A 23,918-nucleotide genomic window follows, 5' to 3' on the forward strand; every position below is an offset into this window, starting at 1 on the left:
TACTGGTACTGATAAATACCAGTAAACTCTTGGCAAGAAAGTAAAAAAACACGTTGCCTGGGATTGTCCTCACCGCGGTAAGGAAGAAAGAAAAGGACGTTCAATAACAGCAGAGAAGCAATGGTTAGAATACATATAATAAATATTCCTTTCCTTTTATGGCCCAAAGTGTTTGTAATTTCAGTAGTTCACAGTATAAATAAAGTAAAAACAACAGTCCGGAGTGGTCTATATATTTTTCTTACCTATAATTATAACTATTACAATATATTTCCCATATTCATGCTTGGAAGAATCTTGTGATACGATTTCAGGCACCCCTAAAGTGGGTCGTACCATTCCCTGACTTTAAGTCTTGTTTACTTTCCTTGCCGACGTCAGTGACAAGCTTCTGTGAGAGCCATCCACACAAAATACTGCATCTCTTCTGGCATTGTTTGTACACACAGAAGTCTTGGAGAGACTTCAGCAGATTTGTCATTGGACATATTTTTAAGGGATTTTTCTTTACTTTGGGAGAATGTGGTGTTTTGTTCCTTTAGAAATCAAAAAAAGAATGATAAATACTTTTATCATCAGATTGGTTGCTGTGTAGCAGGCATTGCCTTACAGTTGCATGCATTTAAACAAGTTTTATGTGCAGGCCGTTTGTTAAAGTTTTAATCTGAGTGAGTGATTTGGGATTTACAGTGTAGGGTATGCAGCTCAGTTTCTCTGTGTGCTTCTCACTTCCACAATATGACTCGTATCTAAACTTTTTTTCATCGCTTCCACTCCAGTTTGCATTCTTAGTCCCTTTTCTCATCTCCTCATACAACTTCAACTGATTTATTATACGAATCCAAGGCAGAAACACAGTTTCTTCAGAAATTGCAGTTTCTAATGTATTATTATTATTGTTATATAGTTAGGGAGGACAATGTGTGGTAAAAGCATGGCATTAACATTGATAGCACATACATGTATTGAAATACTGACATAGCTACGTGAGTTCTCCCAGATACAGCACGACTGAGATTACTGAGGGATTGCACCATGTTGGTTCTGGGCTGCTGCGAGCTCCTGCCTGCTGCTGTCAAAACGGCCCAAAACAAGACAGTACTACTCCGTAAAATGGGGATATAGATTGGCGAATTCGTTAACATTAATTTCTCTTTAAGGCTAACTCTGGCTGATAGGAAATACAGTTCTAAAATTATAAGAAAGGAGTCGGAAGCAATTTATTATTAGTGGTTTATGTTGTCAAATTTTGGTCCAAAGTATCGTAACGATATTCTGAATACCCCTATTTATCGAATGGTTCGCTCCGTTGCTATGCTATCTTGTGTAGACATTCTCCAGGGTGATGGAGACGATGATGTAGTTTCTCGGCCTCAAAACGCGAAATACATAACGTTGTTCGGTTTAAAACGTAAACGGTGTGAGCCGTCACATTAATTACAATGGCCGGTATAAGAACAGTTAACGGAAAATTCTCGGGAGTCAACCCGGCTGTCAGGTAATGTTAATGTCGAATTCTGTTTACAGAAACGCCTCAGTGAAGCTGTCAAGCTAACCTGGCTAACGTTAGCTCGAACCACTACGTTATTAGTCGATATTCTAACGCTCAGTTGTCGTTCGTCGACGGTAACGGTACCGTAAAAATAATGTTAACGTTAGCAAGGAGCTGAGCCAACAATAGGTTACAGGTTAATTAGCTGCCTAAGCTACGTAATTATTTTGACTGTACCACCATACTAAAAAATTCACCGCACACAAATCAGATCTTTTATTGCCAAAATCTAAAGCTAACGTTAATGTATAACGAATTATGAGAGACCTGTTGAAAGTATTTAATTCCATCGAACGATTAGCGAAAATCGTTTATTATGACTGACATACATTTGGTTAGCAGTTTATTGGGTACACCTAGCCAAGTCTAACGCAGCCCTGCAGTAAATCCTCCCTTCATTAAGGTTATAATGATCAGTATCTACTGAGTTGTTGACTCAACTGTTTGATAATTTTGGAGGCTGTAGTTTATGATGCCATTGGACTGTATTGCATTGTACAAGGAGGTGTTAAAGTTATTAGGCTTCTCAAAAAAAAAAAAAAATAGAAATACCTGTCTCTATAACGCAATAGGATTCAACTACACCTTTAACTGCAGCCTCCAAAGTGACCATATAGTTGAATCTACACCTCCTCTAAAACAGTTTCATCACAAACTGAACATTATAACCGTTATGAAGACTGTTCTAATAGGCTGACTTAGTTTTAGCTACGTGTACATAATAAACTACCAACTCAGTGGAGTTCATACTTGTCTCATTTTCTCACAATTGAGGCAAATATCCTCTCCTGAAGCGGTGTCGTAATTATAAATTATAATAAATTATATATTTAATGTGTCATCTGGGAAACCTATGTGAAAACCTATCTGAATTGTGAGATATGGAAGTGATCATTTTAAGAAAGCTCTCACTCTTTCCTTTTTTTTTGGACAAATCCAAACACAAATTAATCTAAACAATAATTTACTGGCAATTTCCACCTTAAAATTGTTTGTTGTATTCAAAGGATGAGATGTGGTGGAAATCTTTGGAAACATGTTAGTTGGACTGTGTGTCAAAGTTTTTTTTTTTTCAAACTGCTGTTTACAAGGTTAAGAATTAACATTTTAGCTCAACATACATCCGAAGTTAATGTTCATAACTAACAAAGCCATGACGTAATGCATACATTTACTTATTGTTGTATTTTTCAGCTGCTGTCGTCTGCGGCAGGTTCAGTCTCTGCTATGTGAGGGTGGTGCTGCCACTCCAGATGGCATCATGTGCTCTCTTGGTATGTTAAGTTGCAAACCTTTTTATCTTTAACCTCGTTTCTTTATCTGGCCTGGTTAACTGCATTGTCAGCTGCTAAGCCTAGAGGAAACAATTTTTCACAACAGATGAATAAAGCAATTCATGTGGCCATTCCAAAACTGTTGACATTTTTTTGTTGTGTATTTCAGGAATTGACAGCAGATATAATGAAGGGTGCACTGAGCTTGCAAAATACCTGTTCTATGGACTGTATGGACGAAATCAGCTGAATCTGGAACATGTCCTTGAGGAGTTTCCAGAGGAAATGCTGGATGGTGAGTTCTTCAATTGTTGTTCACTATATTTTTTTTATCATATTTTGTGCTTGCTTTAGTATTTATTTACTCTGACCTGTTACTTGTCTGCTTGTCAGATGTCATCCTACTGATCAAGGCAGAGTGTGTTCATCTGTACTGCAATCCACTAAACTACAGTTACCTGCTGCCCTACGTATCTCACTGGAGGAACCTGCATCTTTACTGCATGACAGAGGCAGAGGTTAAAAAGCCCTATTCATTCCTTCCTCTATCATTCCTGTTAATTACAGTCCCTGTGCGCTTCAACTAGGAGTATGAACCTAATCAAGGGTATTTAGACATGTTGATGTATCCACCTGGCTGCAAATTTTTAAGGTTACTATTAATCTTTTTCAAGCTTTTGGCAATTAGTCAAGTCAGCTTCATTTATTAATGTGTTCTAGCTTTTACCAATATACTACCAATTTGTGTGTGTGTCACTGCACCTCTTAAGAGTTGTCTCATACTTCTTTGACAACTCACATATCAACTAATGATTTCCAAACCTTTTTTATTGCTGAAATATCTAAATGCAGCAGTATTTGTAATTTGCCAACCTCTGTAATTTGTTCACCTCCACACACAGTATGAAGATGAGGAAGCAGCAGAGGAATTCAAAATCTCCAGCTTTGTCACAATGGTGCAGGACTGCTATCGAATCGGAGTTCCTTACAGCTCCCGGGGTACATATCGTCACATTTTAATCTCTACATTTATTTGCTGTTTGTGTGTTAAAGAGATAATCAAAAGTGTTCACACACTAACTACATGACATGACATCACAGTAAGCCAAAATACAATGTCGGTTCACCATCTGGATAACTTGCACCTACTGACTAATTACACCAACAGCATATTTGCTCTACTGTTACTCTTAGGGCACATCCAGAAGTTTGATATGTTTATGGTGGAGAAGTGGCCTCTGATTCAAGCGTTTGCCCTGGAGGGCATTGGTGGAGGAAGTTTTTTTACGATTAAATACAAGGTACGTTCAAACAAGTAAAAAAATTTGTTGAAATATATTTTACATAAGAGCGTTTGTAGCACTATGCTTCTTATTACAGCTTGTGTTCATTCAAATGGTATATTCCCTTTTGTCCAGCTCATGGATATGAGTGAGAAGCTTTGGCAGGTGTACACCAGATTGGACCCAGTGTCTCTGGATAGTCTCCTCGCAGAGGTAACACTGACTTTTGTTAATCTTCTGTTGCTCTAGCTTTCATAGGATTCTGTTGCATTGCAAACCCACTGTTTTTGTTGTTCTTGTATTGTATACTGACACTCTGGTGGTCACATGGTGAACCTCTTTGAATTAACAGTTAAATTTGGTATGTTAAGGTGTGAACATTACCATTTACTGTCATTTTTACTTATAACCTTGGTGTTGTTTATTGTAGGACTTGGTTAACTTTGAGAAGCAGTGGAGTGGCTTTTTCTCCAGCATGGACCTGGAGAGCCATCTGTCCATCCTAGAGCTGTCTGAAGCCCAGGCAGGGGAGGTGAGTTTGTAGCCACAAAGTCCTACAAGAATAGAAATCTCTGGACAATAACTTACTGAACACAATTACTTCATACTGTAATGTAATAATTATTATCATAATTATAATATTAATATTTTTTCATAATTTCACTTTAGGTGTGCAGTGTAATATTAAAAATAATATTAAAAAAAGAGAAAACTAAAATATGCTCAAATTAGTATCATGCTTCCTCCATCCTCTTGCTCCTCATTTATGAGTAATGGAGTATCATAAGTCACCATCCATGTACGCTCATAGGAGGGTGTTATAGTCCACTTCCACTTGCAAATTGAACATGGACATGCAAACAGAGGAAGAGTGGATGAGGCAAAGGTGTAGTGACAGGAAGGAGATCAAGTCAGCATCTGATCAAATGTACTTCTTTGTTGTAATCTTTAAGTAATGGTGTTCAGTTTCTGATCTTAGTTGTCAGCTAAGTGTCCTCATTAAGTGTATTTTCATCAATCCACAGGCGTTCCGTACTTACTACTCTCATGGACTGATCTCAAGCAACATCACAGATAAAAGGTATTCTTCATATTCGACAAACGGTTCATCTCTGGTTTTGTAGAATGAAAACATGCTTTTGCTTAACCAGCTGTTTCTTTATTTCAGTAAAAGTCAGCAGCCCTTTGTGCTGTTTGGGAAACATTCCTCCTCAGAGGATCTGGAGAGCTGTTCATTCAACTTTCCCTCAGAGAGCCATCAGGTCCGCAACACAGGGCCTCAAGGTTCGACAGCCAGACACATGGTGAGAAGCAGCAGTAGCTGAGAGGGGGAGAATAACTGCATGCTGACACTCTGTGGTGGTGCAGAGAACATGTCTGACAGAGGAAATGTTGTAATGTGAAACACTGTAAACTACTTACATTACTATAACATCCCTATTAATGGCTGGAAACCTTCCAGAGTGGTTAGTACAGTGGAATGTCTGTCACTGTGAAAACTTGGCATTGATCTAATGTTTCCATTATGTGTAACTGATGTTTTATAAATCACATTGCTCAAGTTAAAGAGGGGAACTGGCCTGCAGCACCACCCGGTGAAGGGTTTTGGTACAACCAATGCTCAGTGATGTACAGAACAGTGTTTACACCACTGTTAAGTGGGAACATGACATGAATGCATCTTTTTTGTGTCTTAGATTCTTAAGTGTGTGGCTCCTAAAGGACCTCTAGCCTGCTCTCGAACCTATTTCTTTGGGACTACCCACTCTCCGTACCTTGGTGAGGTTTTACTGTATGACTCTGCTTATTTGATATTGTTCAACTGCATATTTGTAAAACATGAGGGTGTTTTTTAAATATATTTTACATTATCTATTAGTAATAATGCAGTACCATGCTGCAGAGGTGTTAAAGCAATACTAACAAATCCCATAATTTGTATTTTCCTGTATCTCACCCACAGGAAATCAAAACACGGATCAAAAGAAAACAGAAGTCTTGTAAGTGATTTTTATTTGAAGTTCATTAATATTTTCTCTCTAAGCTATTGTTAAATGTTTGAGTTTTTCTGAATGAAAGAGTTTTTTTTTTTCTTCTTCAGACTTTTATCCCAGATTTATTCAGCTGCTGTTCAAGCAGTCCTTTCAGGAATCAAATGCTACTCCTGTACCTCCAGTGCTACCAAGGTAAAAAAAAACAGCACTAAACTTAAACATTTATCTCACAGCATGTACAATTACTCATGAAGAAATGTCTGTTATTGTAGGCTAAGGATGTAGCAGAGAACACCTTTCTCGTGGCTTTGGACTCGATGAATCTAAATCAGTACCGAAGTTTTCTCAGGTATATATTGATTTGAATTTTTTCAACTGTTGTTTAATGTATGAGACTTTCACCCAAGCATGAAATTACATTTATTGTTTGAAGCATTTTCATCGTATGTTTCTTCTTCTCAGGTCCAAATGTGAATTCAGCATTCAGGCAGTGAACAAGCAGGGGAGGTGGGTGTTAACTAGTGCTTTGTAAGCATTTGTATTTTCTGCACAATTTCCTTGACATTTTCATCGTCATTTGATTCAATGATTTCTTGCTTTCTTAAAAAATCCTTTTGTAAATATGTAATTTGAGACCTAAAGAGCCTGTTTTTTTATTTTCAGGATCATTCTTCTGACTGATGAAGAAAGCCGTTATGTAGTAAAAACAGTAAGTCAGAGAAGCGTATTGTTTTTTGCTTCTTGAAACTGTCACAATGGAAACACCTGAGTTTATAATTTTCCTCTGAAAGTTTTTTTTTTCCATCTTGACTAATTGTATGTTTTTTCTAAGGCCTCCATGACCGTCCATGACATCCCAGACCTCCAGTGGGACAGGGGGGACCTGGGCTCCGTGGTCTTCTCTGAATCCTTCTTAGAGTCCAGCATCAATATTCAGCAGAAAGGTACATTTTGGATTATCTTAAGTATAACTAGCGTGGATTGCTGATTGATTCCACAAAGGAAATTTGTTTTACATAATAAGCAGGACACATCCACACGTTGCTGTTAACAGAAGAAGGCAAAAGTCATTTAGAAACAACAGAGGATTAGTCTAAAAATAGCCTATTTCCTGCCCTGAACGTTATATTTGTGATTCATCTTCCATGTTTGTCATTCTTTGGCTTTGTTGTTTATGCTACTTTTCAAACAAGTCTGTTTCCTCTCCTGCAGATGGCACTGTGTCCTCAGACAGCTGCTACACCATCCTGACGACAACTGTGCCTCGCTACGCCTGCTGGCTGGTATGTGAAGGGCTGAAAATGAAATAAATTTTATATTAAAAGTGTTTTGGATTGTGGTTAAGAACTTGTGTGTTTTTAGATGGAGTCTGATGTAAAGCAGTCTGAGCTAGCCCAGCATCTCACTAAGGTGAGTTCAGAAGCTTCATATGCCCCCCCCCCCTTCATGTTTCCCTATATACACTTATGTATGAGCATGTGCCCTAATGATCTACAATATGCGTCTTAAACAGAAAGAGGACGACACTTGTTTGGGAACTGCTCTGACTGTGGCAGATGCTGCTTATGTATTCTCCAGCAGCCAGCTCTCCACGCCTGAAGAAGGTGACACTCACACACTCACATGGGGGTTATTTTGCAGCCTCGTCTCACTGTGTACTCGGGCCAGTATTGTACATTATGTGACAAAGAGTTGTGAATGTGTATATTTTATTGTTTATTCAATTTTTTTTATTTTAGGGAAGATAATTTTCTTCTCTGAGGGACTCCTGTTTATCCATTCTCAATATGGGAGCATTACTCTGTCCAAGGATCACATCAACACCATCAAGTTTTATGATCCGGTATGATGAATAATATGACTTTCAGACAAGCAGTAGTTCATCTTGCATTGAATCACATATGTTATTTTTCTCACAAGATCTGCTTTTGTTTACTGATTTAAAAGATGAGTCAGGCTTCCATTTAAAACCATGTTAACACATATACTGTGTGTATGTATATGCAGTGGAACACACAGTAACTACATGAGTGTGATTTGTGTGTCCTCTTCTTACCAGGACTCGAGCACTGTGGCTTCTCTCTTTGTGGAGTATGAGAGCAGCCTGCTCCCGCACCTCCCGTTCCCTCTCCACAGCTCTGACCAGTGTCTGGTCTTTGCTCTTCAGCCCAGATCTAAGAGCCACAGGGCTTTCTACTCCAAGGTTAGAACAGTAGCCAGTGACTAAAGCTCTGACACAGTTTGAAACTGAAGTTAACAGGGATCATCTGAGTGAAGCTGATTAAAATGCAGTGTTTAAAATGACATGTTTATACTGTTAAATATATGTTGTCTGACTATGAAATATTTAGTCTGAGGGATCTATGAGTTGTAGATGTAACATAAGATAGGATCTGGTGTTGTGTTTGTTCTTGGATGATTCATTACGATAAAAACAAAAATTTTTTATCCTTTTTATGCTCATTAAAGATTCAGCTCCAGTTGTATGACTGTTTTCTTTCTTGGTTCAGGTGTTGTCAGTGTGGCAGAACTCCGAATCTGGACTTACTCTGCAGTTGCTGAACCAAGAGCAACTGACCTGGAGCCAGAAAAACATGTAAGGCAACATAATTTTCTCTACCAGTTTCAGCTGTCAGTATGAATCACTGTATTAGCTTATTAACATTGTAATTCTGCAATTATCATTAATCAGTCTTTCCCAATAAAGTCATTAAAAAAAAGGAAATTCAAATCACTGTTTTCTCTCAGGCACACCAGACTGCAGAAGCTGCACGACAGTCAGGAGCCACCAGTGGCCAAACGCAGAGGCAGCTTGAAGACTTCATACTCCCAGTTGCCAGAGCAGGACATGTTAGTACACACAGAGCAGTCACATAGTAGAGTTGGACTGAGCAAGTAGTAAAACCCAATGCTACTGTAGGTATTGCTTATTCATGGGTATGTATTCCCAAAATAGTATTTAAGCTTGTGTTTCTTGACGCAGTGTTTTCATCAGTGCTGCCTATCCACATTCGGTAGATCTGTCCTGCTGGGAGCAAGTGGAAGATAATGTAGCTTCATTATATGGCCTGAAATAAACAATGCACACACTTTCTTTTCAGTCAATATAGCTAAAACAAAGAAGTTAGCATACAAAGGTTACTCAGCATTTTTTGCAGCTTCTTAGTCTTGCCACATCGGTCCTAAAACTGTCACCTGGTATAATTAGACATCAAACTGCTTTAAGCATAAACTTGCAGCACAGTGCTTATAAGAATGAGTTGCTCCCTTTTGCACAGGCTCTGTTCCACCAAACATAAAAAGAAAAACGATTGTGCTTTTAAATTCCTTGTGCAAAACCCAGAGCAGGCATTACTGGTGAAAAGAAGAAAAGAAGTCCTGGCTGTAAAATTGCAGAACTCGCTTTTGTCCATTACCTTACATGATCAGTCACAAAACACTTTTTTATCTAGTTGTGACTCATTTGTTCTTACTAATAGCTGCATTGTGGCCCTCACCAGGTTTCTTCAGCACTTCGCCCTGAGTAGCATTAGTCAGGAGCCCATTCTGTATGACCACCTGGGAGTGCTCTTCCCCTCTGCAGAGCTTAAGAACCCAGTCAATGGCCATGGAGACAAGGTGAGCATATTGACTGTGGTGTAGTGGATCATCCTCTCATTCTTTTCTTGGCCTCCTAGGTAGATTATGGTAACGCTGATTAAGTTAATATCTGATTCGGGCTTTTTAATGTGTGAAAAGGTTGTCATTACCATCATCACTGGTCTGCCGGGAAGCCATAAGAAGAGACTCTGCAACTTCCTGGTCCAGCTGAACAAGGAACGAGGAAGGTAAGAGCGACTACATCTAACAACATCCTCTTTTTAATATTTTCTGCACTGATATCGTTTTTCATACATATGCTTTAGTTATTTTATTCAAATAATATTAAATACAAAACTCGCAACACAAACAGAAATAACACAAATTTTATTTTTCATTACTCCCGTAGGTGGGTGGTGTACGAGCCTGGTCCTGACAGCTGTGACAGCTTCTCAGCCTCTCACCTCCAGCAGTATTTGTCCAGCTTCCTGGAGAGCCAGAGAGGCCCAGGAGGCAAACCCCGTCTGTTGGTGCTCTCACCTGGGTAAGAAAGCCCGCTGATCAGCATGAAACAGCTGTGAACTGAGAAGTCAAGACTAATCTGGAGGAACAGAGAACAAGAACAGAGCTCGGCTAAATGAGGGTGTTTTATTTAGAAAACACAATATGTTCATTTTTATGGAAAATAATTTCATCTGCTGTCTATCCCTCTGTATTTATTACACGCAGATAATTTCACCTAACTACATAAAACATATTTTAGTGTCTGTACTTTTGAGTATTTAGAGTATATTTTGTGGAAAAGTGTCACATAAAGTTAAATAGATGATTCCAAACCTTCATAAACATTATCTGAAGAAAACAGACATCTTTGTCAGTGTCTTTAAAATTTGCAAATGTTCCTGCAGATACACAGATGTTCTGGATGTGGTCCAGGCTGTGCTTTTCCACCCTGACCCAGTTGTCCAAGCGTGTTTCACCATTGGTGCTGTCACTGCCTGTGTGGATCCATTCGCTTCCTGTTTGGAGCACAGGTACGTTTTTTTTTTTTTTTTGCCACCTCAAATAAAATAGGCTTTGAATGATGTAAATAGTCATAATAATAAAATGTGTATCAGATTAATTAAGTTACCATTTAACTGAACCCCACAATGTCCAACTGAAATAGACAAAATTCCTGAATGAAAAGTAACACTTTCACAAACAAGATTCTCAGTTATGGCTGAATGATAAGAGGAAACAAATACGTCAGAGAACAAGTCAAGGTGTCTCACACTGTATATGCAGAAGTCACGGTTCAACAATAGTTTTTTCCTGTGCAAGTTGAAATCAAATTGCTTTCAACTTACATATTTTGAACTTCAGTGCAGATAATAACAATATATTAAAATACCTAATTGATAAAAGATCATTCATTTAAGTATATCCTGTTCTGATCTAGAGACAATCAATATAGTGGCTCAGTTGCACCAAACAAATTAATATTTCAGTATATGTGATAATCCTGCAGCTGCCTCATGGTCAAAGGCCTCAAGAAGAACCTCGTGCTTCTTATCAATGTTTGTGTCTGATTCCCAATGACTGGAAGTTTTTTACTTTCAAACATTTACCTACAGCATCTTAAAGAATAAGTCGCCAAACTTTTACCCAATGAGTAGCAAATACACACCACCTATAGGGTTGCAGTTGAAATTTATTTGGTGACCCAGTTTGATAAAAAAAACTTCTCAAATCACTCCTGCAGTAAAATCCATTATTTTGTTTTATGTCCATGTGTGTTGTATGTTCCAAAAACAGATATTTTAGTTTTTAGCACAATTGCCTGCTTGTGTTTTTCATTTGCAATCAATGTAAATGTCGCAAGTTTAGCTGCGTGCAACAAAGGTGAGCTGCTAACAACAAATCGCAGCTGTGTATTCAGCCATATTTTGGTTATGGCTCCTGAAATTCAAGTTTCACTCAGTTTGAAAGTTCAGTTTTCAAGTAACATATGGACAGACCAGATGATGACAGACAGGGCTGGATGTTGATAAATTGTTGAAGCACTGGAGGCTTCCAGGACGAGGTTACATGACACTTTTAGCTATTAAAACTCAGGCTGGGTCCCTTTTACAGAGAGGATCAGTCCTACATTTAATCTCACTCTCCTTTTGTTACAGGCTTTAGATGTAGCTTACAGAGCTTCTCACTGTCATAGATTGACTGAGCTGCTCCGCGAAATATGACATACCACTCCAGTTAATAGGCTGCTTTCCACTGCACAGCCAAGCTGGGGTGGCTAGTGATACTTACATACAGACGAAGGCAGGAAGTCCAGAATCTAGTATTTAAGACGTGCTTCCAGAACCACTAGAAATTTCACTGAAAAGCCAGTAGGTGTTACGACAAATGTCCCGGTAAGCAGCTGAAGTATAATAACTTTATTCTGCGCAGTAACACTCATAAATACTTGAGCATATATGCAGGAAAAAAAAGCTTTAATAATAAATCTAAAGGGTGTTTTGGATCCTGTGCTATAAACATGTTTGTGATGTCCTTCCACTCAGACTCTGACAAGTCCTACTTGGCTCAGCAGTGGAAAAATGTGTAATAAGAGGTTTAGTTAGCAATGTGGTTAGCGCTGACTTAAACATTTGAGGCATCTTCAACAAACCCCCTGTCACTGTCTGTTGCCATAGATTCAGTGGAGGTCTGTGGACCCCTACTATGGTGCTAATTGGGTGTGGTTAGCCCAGCTTAGGCCTGACCTGCCTGTCACCCCCCTCTGCATAGCTCTCTAATCCCCCAGATCCACATGTGCGACCAACACACCCTCCTCACTGAAGCTCATCAGTCAGTCATGATCCATTCTTTGTGATGGATGTAGACAGTTCATTACATCAGGACAGGAAAGATAAATGCCTTTCAAATCGTTGATCTCCCCCCCCTCCCTCCAACCTCCCTCCCCCGTCTCCCTAAGAGCTGCAGGGGAGGGTCTGTAGTGGCTGGAGGGGGGACTTGGCTCTGGATAGTTATTCAGAAAGTGGTGTATAACACTGATCGATTTGAAAACTCAGGATAAATTATGTTAAGATTAAATGAGATTACAGAAAGCTTTTACACTGGTCAGTTGCCAGTCATAGTCATGATGTCATCCTATGAAAAATGCCTCACGGTGGATAACTCGTTTGCTAGCCAAGGGCCATAACATGGAATTAGCCTGTTTATTGCTGCACAATTTTGGCAAGCACCCATCAGTCATGAATAGAGTTATTGTTAGTGATGATACTGTGGAAGAAGATATGGGTTAAAGTAAAGAGGACTGTTTACCAGATAAGTGAAACAGCTCTTTGTATGTGTAACTCAGGTACAGTCAAAATAAATTTGCATTTGACTGATGACTAGCATTTAATTATACTGTAAATGCTGCATATTTAACTTAACTTCTTCTGTCTCTTGTCTTCTAACTTTAGGTTTACATTTCCTAAGCTGATGGAGCAGTGCAGCCAAGGTACGTCCTGTCTGTGCTCTGTCTTCCCCTCCACTTTCCCAACAACAAAATACATCAAGGATAAAACTTCTTTCACAGAATACTGAGGAAACACCAGATATTGATATTCACTGATATTGATTTTCCAAATACGCCATGCAGTCCGGTTGTATGATACAAACCTTAAAGGTCAAGAAAATGTATGATTTTTGTCAAATTAAGTCAGAGGAGAAGTTTCCCAGGTGTGAACAATAATGACATATAAGCCATATTCTCACAGTAAAGTAGCAAATTAGAGATCCAACACCCACTGAAGACGAAGTATATTAATATGTCACGGTGCTTTGTTGTTTGCTTTTTTGACGTGAAGTGTGTTGCAGTGCCATTCACCCTCCAGCAGAACCATCCTACATCTTTAACGGTTCAATATCTTAATACACCTTTGAAAAGCGTACATTTCCATCCGTGTGACACTGGGATGGATTGAGTAGTGTGGAAACCGCCACAGTTTAATCTGTCGCAGAATTACCTCTTATTTCTCACCCGTCCATTTGAAGTTTTCACAATGTCACTTTCCCTAAAGCCTTCAGCACACCGGCAGGATACAGCAGCAGTATCACCAGTAAATCAAACCTAGTATAAAAAGGGCTATTTCTGCAGTGGCTACACAGACATTGTATTTTTTGGGGGAAAGTGAGCCGGTTTCTCCTGGAATTCATGTTCCCTCTCTGTATGTCAGGTATTGTGAGTACAGTGGTGTTCACCGGGCTGACAGCAGAGCAGAAGCACCCTCTCATGCAGTATGTTCAGCAGCTGGTACGCTCTGCCAACCCCACTGCAGCCTTCATACTCGCAGAGAGAGGAGCTGTCACCAGGTAGGCACCCGCAGAATCATGTTCGTCACTGCTTTTAGCATTAACTGCTTTTATCTTTGCCTGAAATATTCACTCAAGGCTACGTTTTATTCTTCTTTTTGAGTCTATGTTCAAATCTTTTGGGTCAGAGAAGGGTTAGCACAGGAATGTGTCATGAACATTTCCCAGTGTATTCTATACTTAAGGAACATTTCATTGTCGAAGTTAGAAGCCTATCGTAGATATGAGATATTAAGTCTTTATGTGGTATTTCGATGCTGTAAAGAGTTAAGTATTCACTCCTTCCTGTTTGTCTTCTTAATCAGGACTGAAGATGTGAATCTGATCTTGTCTGAGAGCAGCTTCAATGAACCACAGATGCTGAGAGCACGTTATGTCCTCTACCCTGGATGGTAAGACCCTCATTCGAGGTTCCACTCTACTCGTGGTGACCCCGGTGTGTCCTCATGTGTCCACACGCAACCTTTTGGCCGCTGAGCAACAGATTGGCGTTGATTCCTGCCTCGGCGTTCCTCAGTCCTGCCTCGCCTCCCTCCCTGCGGTTTAATTGCCACTCAGTTGCAGTGGTGGGGGTATCGGCTGCTGATTGCTGTAAAGCCCCTCAGGGCATCTTGTGTTCTATCACCAGCTGCCTCCTGGCAGCACAGTAACAAGCTGTTGGCCATGCAGTTGCCATGTACACAGAGGGGGTCTCCTTCCCTTTGGATCTGGTCCATTCTGCCTTCATGCCTCAGTGGTCAGCCTAATATGAACCTCTGCTTAATCCTCCCCTCAGATCATACACTGGATATCTGGCCAGAGTCTGGCCCTTCTGATTTACTCATCTTCAAGCTTTAATTTGTGTGTACTGTACTGTACGTGTACGTGCGTGTGTTTGAGATGCTTCTTACACATCCGTAGCTCTTCGACCAAGACTAGTAACTTTTTCACCTGCTGATGAGAGTCTGTACATTTACAGATTCATCATCCACTTCCCACAATTTTATAAGCAAATCACATTCGCTGGCCTCTTTCCTGTGGGCAGCTGGTAGAGTAAACAACTTTCCAGCCAAAGACAAAATGTAGCACAAACATTTGGCTTGCTCTAGACTTAACTTTCTCACTATCTGTGTAATGTGCTCGTGTTCTGTGTTTCAGGTGCAAAGGGCGCTTCTTCTCTGGTTCGGGGTCTCTGATCCTCACCCAGCAGCGCGTGGCTTTCAACCGGCCCCTAGAGAGGCCTCTATTTGTCACCCGCTGTAAAGGTGAGATGGAAAGAAAGCCTCCCCCCTCCCCTTTTCTGACTCTTACACGTGACAGAAGCGCCAGATATGAGCTGGCAGGGTTTGATGATGATTACATAAGCTGTCTTTCCCTCCAAATATGGAGATAACTGAGGTCTCAAAGTAATTGTCAGCCGCTGCTGCGAAATAATCTGTATTCCCAAAGGATGCACTTACAATATCTTGCTGCCAATTTAGCTTCTGAGGAAATTGTTAATTTAAATTATTATTATTAAATCCTGCAATTCTCCCTGCTAAAACTATGCTAATGTTTCTGAAGCTTTCAAGTCTTCACTAAAGCCGAGCCCCTTCCGAGGAAACGTGTACAATGTTTGGGGAAAAGTTCGATTTTCTGGTAAGAAATATTAATATACTTTTAATTTTATTTCTCTCTTATAAAATACATTGTCATTTTTGCTAACTTTTTCAATTTTCAGACCAGATTTTGCATTCCAGAGAACTTGCTTTTGTTAAGCATTACTAAACAAATGTGACTTCTTTCCTCGGTAAATGTTTGACCTGCATTTGCATTCCCCACTTTTGGGAATTGTTAGAGAAAAGGTTGCCCTCAAGGCAGGCAAGAAGCTCCTGACGGTAGGAATATCGCTCGGTTGTTGCTCTGGTGTCTGGTGTTTAGAATTCAGCTCATAGTCCACTGGTTTGGTTTCCTCCACGTAGTTTTCTCACTCTTTTTTTCATCCAAAGGCCTGTGTAGAGTTGTTGCATGAGGAGAAAGTGGAGGTGCCTGTGAGGAGATGTGCAGAGAGTGTGCAGATATCTGTAGAGAGAGTTGGGGAGACGCAGGAGAATGGAACGAGTGTGGAGACTGTATGACCCTGAGACAAATGCTCACATTCCCTTAGTGTCAAGTGTGCATCTCAGTCACTGTCTGTAGGGTAGTGTATCATTTACATCGCCTTATATTCAGTTATTTTACTTTATTTTAGTTGTTGTATTTAGCTGTCGTACATCCAACACATATTTTATATTAAGTTAGGACATATTTTTTATCTTGTTTTGTTACACGTGAGTTCTGTGAGTCATTTTGGGAGCAGAGGGGCTGTATGGATGTTGAACCATAAACACCCCACCGACAGCATGCTGTTACCATATGAAGCTGCTGTAGCAGGTGTTACACAAGGTGTGAGCTGCATGTGTGACTTGGATGTGAGCGCCTCTCTCTCTGGAACCTCCAGACTCAGAACAACTGATGGAGGTGAGCTACAACACGGTGAGTGGGAGCCTGAGCATTGCCTCAGAACAGAGCGTTGACCCTCTCACCCCGGGCCCCAAAGAGACCGGCACTTCCTGCTTCATGGTGTTCGATGGTGTTGGCCTCACTGAGGATGGAGTGAAGGACTGGCTCAGACTGTGCACCAAGCAGGTAGACATTTAAATAGCCCCACTGTTTTTGATGGCAATACACACCTGAGACTTGTGTATAGATCTATGGGTAAAAAGTTAAGTGTTGCGTAACGCCAAGGCTGTTGTTTCTGTTTGGTTTTTACAGAGGCAGACAAAGAAGCCTAAGAAGACTAAAAACAGTCTTTCACCACACGAAATCAAGACCATACATGTGAGTGTGTTTATATTGATGATTATATAATTACAACCAACCGTGAAGACCAGGAAACTCACTACAGACCGCTGTACATCAGGGTATCAGACCATTCCTAAAGTGTTCCCAGGAGCACAGTGGCCTCAATTATTGTGAAATGGTAGAAGTCTGGAACCACCAGGACTCTTCCTAGAGTTGGCCGTCCAGACAAACTGAGTAACCAGGCAAGAACGGTCTTGGCCAAGGGAGAAGTGATCAAGAAACAGCTCTCCATCAATCAGGCCTTTATGGTAGAGCAGCTAGACAGAAGCCACTTTGAGTAAAAGGCATATGATGCTTGAAGATTGCCAAGCAGCATTTAAAGGAAAAAGATTCTCCGGTCTGACGAGACAAAAATCTAAACCCTTTGGTTTGAACTCCAATATGCTGAATTCTGAATACTTTCTAAAATTAGAGATTTCATTTTCATTTCATTCAATTTTATATATTTACAATTAAATCTACATCACAATTTGTGCAAAAGCTGAAACGGTCAGAATACTTTATTTTCCTTTTCTTTTGTGGGAGGTTTTTCTTTATCTTCTAAGGTCAGGAACTGTTATTGATGTTGGCCTTTTCAGTCAATAACATTTACTCAACTTGATATTATGTTTCTGTTTAGATCGTCAGGCACTTGGATCCACTACCACCAGGCTACTTCTACAACGGTTGTCAGTATGTCGACATCTTTGGAGAAAAAAGGAATTTCCATCCCAGTATCCTTTTCATAGTGGTTACTGTGTGTTGTTGAACTCTAACTACACTTTATCTGTCTCTCAAAAATCCTTTTCCCCATTTTTTTAAAGGCTAAATCAAACTCAATACAGTGAATGTGAGTCAGTGTAGGTATAAAAATCAGGCTCTGTGTTTGAAAAGCGATTGATATCATTAGGAGCTGGATTTTCTGAGTCAGACAATCTATGACAAACAATGCAGGTCTGCTTGTATCTGTGTTTACCGTTGTGCGTGGTGATTGTGCTGCTGTTTCCCATACATTGCTGTCACTACAGACATGGAAGATTTTATTAAAGCGTACATCGCCGAGGCCAACAAGGAGATCGAGATATTCAACCGTCAGCTGGAGCTGCAGGGACAGCCTGACCTGTTTGATCCGTGATAGAATCTGTGTGTATGTCCACCGCCTCCATCTGTCTTATTTAACTCTAAGGCTACCACTGTGGGAGGGGCAGGGAGGGCGCAGGGGTTACGTACTCAACACTCCACTAGAATGATTAATGTGTGTTCATACCACATGCATCTGCAGAAGCTGCTGCTGCTAGAAACCCAGTTATTATCTATGTACTATGTCACTTTGTTTCCTTATTTGGTGGCATGAAAAGGATGAGCGGAGGTGAGCGTTTGAGCAGTGACATCATCCATCAGAAGCCGGTTATGTCACGGCATGGCTTACGTCCCTCTGCCACGCCACTGACTCTACAGTTATCACTTTGGCAACTTATTTGGCATCATATTTATCAAATGAAAGCGGCAGTTTGATGCGGTCACTTGTGTTGATTCAAATTAAGGCACATTTGTCAAGCAGTGAGAGTTGACTTGTTCACAACCGCAGGCGTATCTGAATGATAACGCAACACAAGACTCCATCTTTAAACCAGTGTGATTGTGCCGCTAATCCTGCAAGCTATGAGACTTTCACAATTGAAGGGAATTTCCAGCCCCTCGCTCCTACAGCTTGTGTGTTTCTGTTTATCACAGTTGGCAAATTAAAGCCTCTATTTCTGGACAGGCATGGATAGCCGTGTGATTCTGGTGGGCTCCCTGGTGGGGTTTCTCAAGAATCGCTCCTCCTCTGTTGTCACCCAATCCATGGCCCACCTGTTAGCTTGTCTGTGTGCCGTGCTGCAGCAGAGGGAGCGCTTGGCCATGGAGCTGTAAACATTGGACAGCCTGTTGGCTGCAGACATCTGATGAATGATGCCATTAATCACATAGCTAAACGCCACCCCAGTGCTTTATTTTAAGACTCCTAAAGTGAATCTAATGAAAGAACAAAAAAATTAATAAAAAATAAAAATTCAGACTTCAGTCCCGGCAGCAGAGTGGTGAAGTTATAAAACAGCTGAGGCCAAGAAACACACTGAATCTGTTTATTATAATGCTGCTAGTTTGAACAGTGAGAAACCAGGTAGAGAGTTAAGCTCAGCCTCACTGCAGCCAGCTGTGGATCATTCACTTCACTGTTTTGGTCAAAATGTTCATTTATTGTTAAATTTGTTATAAGTGTAAACATTCCCTCTTTTTTTTTTTTTTTTAATAAATATGTGGGTCACTACATTTGGGTAGGACGAGGGGAAAATTAAATAATTGGGGAAACTTTGGTGAGGTTTGGGTAAACATGAGTTTAGAGCCTTTAGTGAAAGGTGAAAGGCTTTGTATTGATGTGATGTTGCAGAGAATCAGTCTTGATGTTCTGTTGAAATCAGTAGTTATTCTACTATTTGCTCTGTGATCCTGTGTCACACTAATGTTCTATGCATGTCTTCCTCTTACCAGGGTTCCTACACAGGTTTTGAAATTCTGTAACTTCGTAGGGAAACGTCGGTAAATTCTGTGGAAAACCCGTGTTGTTGTTGTTGTTATTTGAACAGCAACAGTTGAATTATTAATTGTGATGTCAAGATCAAACAAAGCATTAAATACATGGGATTTGGTAGTTGAAAATGTGTAGGAACCCTGCTCCAGTCTCTGGAGGTTTGATGGCTTTCATTCGTTATGGGGTCAGCAGTGTAACATGCAGACTAATTAACAATCTGGGTTTGTCTTGAGGGAGTTGATGCTGACAAAGGAACATTTGAATGCACATATAAGCGTGCACACACTGCTGCTGCGTACAATTATATTACACTGGCCTTTTGTGCACCGCACCAAAAAGAATCGCCTGTACTCAAACGTGAGTACTGTGAGATTTTCACCATGTGGGATAAGAGAGGAAGGGCGTTTCTGCTAAGAGCATGTTTTAGGTCCATAGTTGTAATCAGGGGAATAAGAGAGAATGGGGGGCTAATGCTTAATAATGAGGTCAACACTTACTCATTGTTGTTAGATTCTTATTGAAGCAGATATTTTTAAATCAGTGGTGACCTCAGTGTATTTTGGGATGCCAGTCACAACCCTGGGTATGTCCTGTCCTGACAGCGCTGTCAACAGCCAGCTTAATGGAAATAATCAATAATATTGTTTTCAGCTGGCAGACGAACACAGAGAGTCATAACATTGTCGGCAAAGTGTTTTCCTCCAGACGCCCGGTGTGTATCTGCACAGATTCAGATGATCCTAGACCTGGACTCTGACCTGACACTGCTGGCCCCATCTGTCCTCAGCAGAGTCTCCTCTGACCTGAACAAGCCATACCCTCTTATGCTAGATGTGCCACTGTCCCTTAGAAGAATGACTCATTGCATAGGATAGCGTATAACATAGCAATGAAGTACGCCTCTAACATGTATCACCCTGGCATGTTCCAGATAGCCAGCAAAGGAGGGGTTCACACGGAGAGGAGGAGCTTACCCCCAAGTTACTCATTCCACGAGCTTCTCTCTTTCAGTCCTCCTCCTTCACTCTATAAAAGAAGTGCAATTGTACCTTGTGTTTTTATATATTTGACTTACAGTGCCCTCAAATAGCTCTTTAAGGACAAAGCTGAGCAAACAAACGAGCTGCTAAATTCTCAGTCTCTCACAGCTCGTACTCTGTGGTCGGCTGGATACCGGCTTTGAGCGCTTGTATCTCAAATAAAACCATAAAGGGTCTTAACAGCAAGTGAAGGGTTTTTGATGCAAAATGAGATGCTGCATTAACAAAAAAAAAAAAAAGCATTACCTCCGCTTACAAACGACTGATGGAACAAAATGCAAACAGATTACGCTGCTTGTTTTTAACAGCAGAGCAAGATGTAACATAAATCCTGTGTTGACTAAATGATAACTCTTGTTTAAGCTGGATCCTCTGTTTAGCGATTCAGAGATGCGCTCTCTAAAGCCGTCTGTTTCCAGCAACAGTTGCTGTCATTCTGTAGTTATGTAATACTGCAGAGGCTTACCTTGATTGACAGTGAAATAGCTGCGAGGCTGATGTATGGAAGACTGAAGGTGCCACAAATTTAAACCTGCTCCACGTCAAAGAGCAGAGCGACTGAAAACGTAATCGGCCAAGAGATCAAATACTAGTCCTTAAAGAGTCGAGGGTTATGTAAGACGTTTGTGATGTTTATCAAATTCCCACTAACACATACACACACACCACACACACACATATACACGACTACTATCACAAGTATGTCTATACTATTTTGCATGTGTTGAGATGTTATGTGAAAATGACGCCACATATATTCTGACAGAATTGCCTTTCACCAAACAGGTACAACAAAGAGAAAATTATCACATTTATTTTACATATCTGCTAAGAATTTGAATTACCTCGAAAAACAACAAATAGTATTTTTATAAGACTGTGAATTGAACAATTCTAGATGCAAGCAAAATGTCTCTTTTCGCACAAGCTACAAAAGGCAAAAGCAGATGCAATTTTTTTTTTTTTTTTTTTTTTTTTGTTAAAAAAAAAAAAAAAAAAAAAACTCGAAGAGAATCTGATCGGTTGTGAGATGTCAGGTTTCTCTGATCCAGCAGTGCCTTGGCTACGGCTAAGAAAAAGCAGAGATTAAAGCTGCATTCAGAGCTCCATCTTTCTCCCCGTCACGGGGGGGGGGGGCGTTGTCAGGCAAGGATCCGTCCTTCAACAGTGTTGGTGAAAGGAATCCATGGAGTCGTTCTTTAAAGCAATGTGTTTTTACTAAGCCAGAGGGCAAAGTAGACGAGGTCACACAGGGGACGGCCACTGGAGGGCTCAGGTGGATTCAGGTATTCTTGCAAACTAACCAAAAAGATGCTGAAGTGTAAGGCTGAGCACTGAAATCAATATAGTTCTGATACTTAAAGAATTATTTATGTTCACAGCGATACGTTTCTTAGTGGTTTATTTTAGTTTATTAGTAATAACAGACCAAATACAGTTGATTTATTTAATGAAAATGTAACGTACACTAGAAGGGAAGCTGCACTTTTATCCATGTTCCTTTTGAAAATTAATAATATATAAAATAGGAAATGGAAATTTTCTCTTTTTTTTTTTTAGGCTCAGTTGTAGTTGGGATACAAAACCGTCATGTTTTGTATCAGTACAGACGAAAAGAAAAAAAAAAGAAGAAGAGAGGATTGAGTTTGTGACTAAAGTTGGGTGACCCCTACTTATTGCACATTGGGGGCCCAAAGAGCCCTCCACACGCCTCTCCGTGCGCCGGCTACACAGCTCTCTGGCAGACTGAGCACCCTGGTGTCTTCATCCTGTATGTGGAGGCTAGCAACTTTTGTAGCTGAAGTTATAGGACAAAAACAAAGTTTGGTGTTAATTGGTTTTATGTAAAGCGGGGGAAACGTGATGTTCTCGTACTGCGGTGTGATAACGCAGTGCGCGGGGGCTTTTGTTCTTTTTCTAGTTTTGAGATTGGCTCCAGTGTTCAAAAGGGCCAAAAATGTGGAATGTATGCGCTTCTTGAAGAAGTTGGTATTTTTATGGTATTTTTTTTTTGTGCTTATTGGAGAAATAACGGCTTGGAAATGGATTTTTAACTGACCAAATATTTCTCGGCCCTCAGGGGACTGTTGATGCTAATTGTTTGGGCCGTTCTGTCCTATCAAGGTTCAAAGGGAAATCACGGGCTCCTCACCCCACAGTCCTCACAGACAGCGAGAGGAGGTTTCTCAGGTGTGCTTATTATTTCCATACCTGAGATTACATATTTGCCCTATCAAGCCCAAGTGTTATAGAAGAAGATGAGGGTGAAATTGTGGTTAATATCTTCTGTCTGTCGCCACATACTGGCTGGCTGCACAGCCATGCATTTAAAAACAGAAGAAGAAGAAGAAAAAGAAAAGGATGTTGTTATTCATGTCAAGGAACACTGACGATTGAAGCTGGGAGGTGTTTGATGTCATGATGCAGAATTAGATCTGGGGGGAAAAAAAAGCAAAGGGCTCATTTCTTTTCCCCTATCTACAGGCCGTCCAAGGTAACAGGAAAAAAAAAAACTTCTTATGGTCTATTGTGATGAGAAGCAAAGAAAAAAAGAAAGGAAGAAAAAAACTAACTTCAAAAGTGCCAAACTGACTTCCACATTTTGTTTTGAGGATGTTCACAGAACGTGAACGAATCTGAATTGCATTTGCACTAAACTACTGTAACTTCTGTTTTTTTCCTGTGACTGATGCTTTTATAATCTAACTGTTGTATTTATTGCACCTCGTAATCCATTAAATATTTATATGGTTATTCAATCCTTTTGTTATTTTGTCACTTAATGCAGCAGTTGGTCTTTTAAATGTCACTTACAGGTACGCGCTCTGTTTGCTGTGCTTTGGTTGCGTGGTGTCTGTTGTGCTCTCAGATGTCAGGACACACACATGTGCAGCCAGTTCAGCATAGTAGTGGATTTGTCACTTGGTGAGACAACATGAATTCACCCTGTGCATCCAAACCCTGTATCAGCACCAGCTGAGACGGGGGAGGTCTGTTATTGGGACTTGGAGAGGTAGACTAAACAGAAAGTGTCTGCAGAGTGTGTATCAGAGTTTGTGTGTTTGTGTGTGTGTTGTGTGTTCAGCTATTAACACACTTACTTAAAGAGAAATGGCAGCTAAAATAGTGCTGAGAGAATGTGAGGAATCCTGCTCCACATACTGTACATGTAGCACAGTTTTAGCCCTCCGTTTCCTCATGCTGAGTGTGTGTTTCTGTGTGTGTGTGTGTGTGCGTGTGTGTGTGTGTGTGCGTGCGTGCGTGCATGTGTGTTTAGAAGAAAGGCATATTGAGTCTATGTGTGTGTGTGTCCTTGTATTGTTGCCAGGCAGATAGAGTCCTCCACATGGCTAACCTCTGACATCAGCGTTTCCTTGCTTTTCTCCTGCCACCACTGCGCCGCCAGTTTCTCCCCAGCGACTCAAGGCAAGAGCCCCCC

At 40.5% G+C, this 23,918-nt stretch overlaps 1 protein-coding gene across 1 annotated transcript; it reads left to right on the plus strand.

Moving 5' to 3' along the window:
- The first annotated feature begins 1,320 nt into the window (after nt 1–1,320).
- Nucleotides 1,321–20,487, plus strand: dnaaf9 (dynein axonemal assembly factor 9). The gene is made up of 37 exons (XM_023396326.2): nt 1,321–1,498; nt 2,747–2,826; nt 2,996–3,121; nt 3,220–3,344; nt 3,729–3,825; nt 4,021–4,127; nt 4,245–4,322; nt 4,540–4,641; nt 5,135–5,190; nt 5,278–5,413; nt 5,807–5,888; nt 6,073–6,109; nt 6,211–6,295; nt 6,376–6,452; nt 6,566–6,610; nt 6,767–6,812; nt 6,936–7,047; nt 7,316–7,386; nt 7,466–7,513; nt 7,617–7,707; nt 7,843–7,946; nt 8,163–8,306; nt 8,614–8,699; nt 8,852–8,953; nt 9,604–9,721; nt 9,842–9,930; nt 10,092–10,226; nt 10,591–10,716; nt 13,135–13,172; nt 13,891–14,026; nt 14,332–14,418; nt 15,164–15,270; nt 15,569–15,643; nt 16,485–16,672; nt 16,799–16,864; nt 17,508–17,601; nt 17,896–20,487. The coding sequence occupies exons 1-37, from the start codon at nt 1,443–1,445 to the stop codon at nt 18,000–18,002; spliced, it is 3,459 nt and encodes a 1,152-aa protein (XP_023252094.1). The 5' UTR covers nt 1,321–1,442; the 3' UTR covers nt 18,003–20,487.
- The last annotated feature ends 3,431 nt before the right edge of the window (nt 20,488–23,918 follow it).

Source organism: Seriola lalandi, unplaced genomic scaffold (assembly GCF_002814215.2).
Source record: "Seriola lalandi dorsalis isolate HSWRI2012SDOR001 ecotype SW California unplaced genomic scaffold, Sedor1 jcf7180002054976, whole genome shotgun sequence".
NCBI classification, from domain to species: domain Eukaryota; kingdom Metazoa; phylum Chordata; class Actinopteri; order Carangiformes; family Carangidae; genus Seriola; species Seriola lalandi.

Bases quoted from the DNA above. Each gene is read 5' to 3' on its own strand.
- dnaaf9 (XM_023396326.2), top strand. From the start codon at position 1,443: ATGGCCGGTATAAGAACAGTTAACGGAAAATTCTCGGGAGTCAACCCG. The intron at 2,827-2,995 runs GTATGTTAAGTT...TGTGTATTTCAG, and splicing joins TGGCATCATGTGCTCTCTTG to GAATTGACAGCAGATATAAT. The intron at 7,947-8,162 runs GTATGATGAATA...TCTTCTTACCAG, and splicing joins CCATCAAGTTTTATGATCCG to GACTCGAGCACTGTGGCTTC.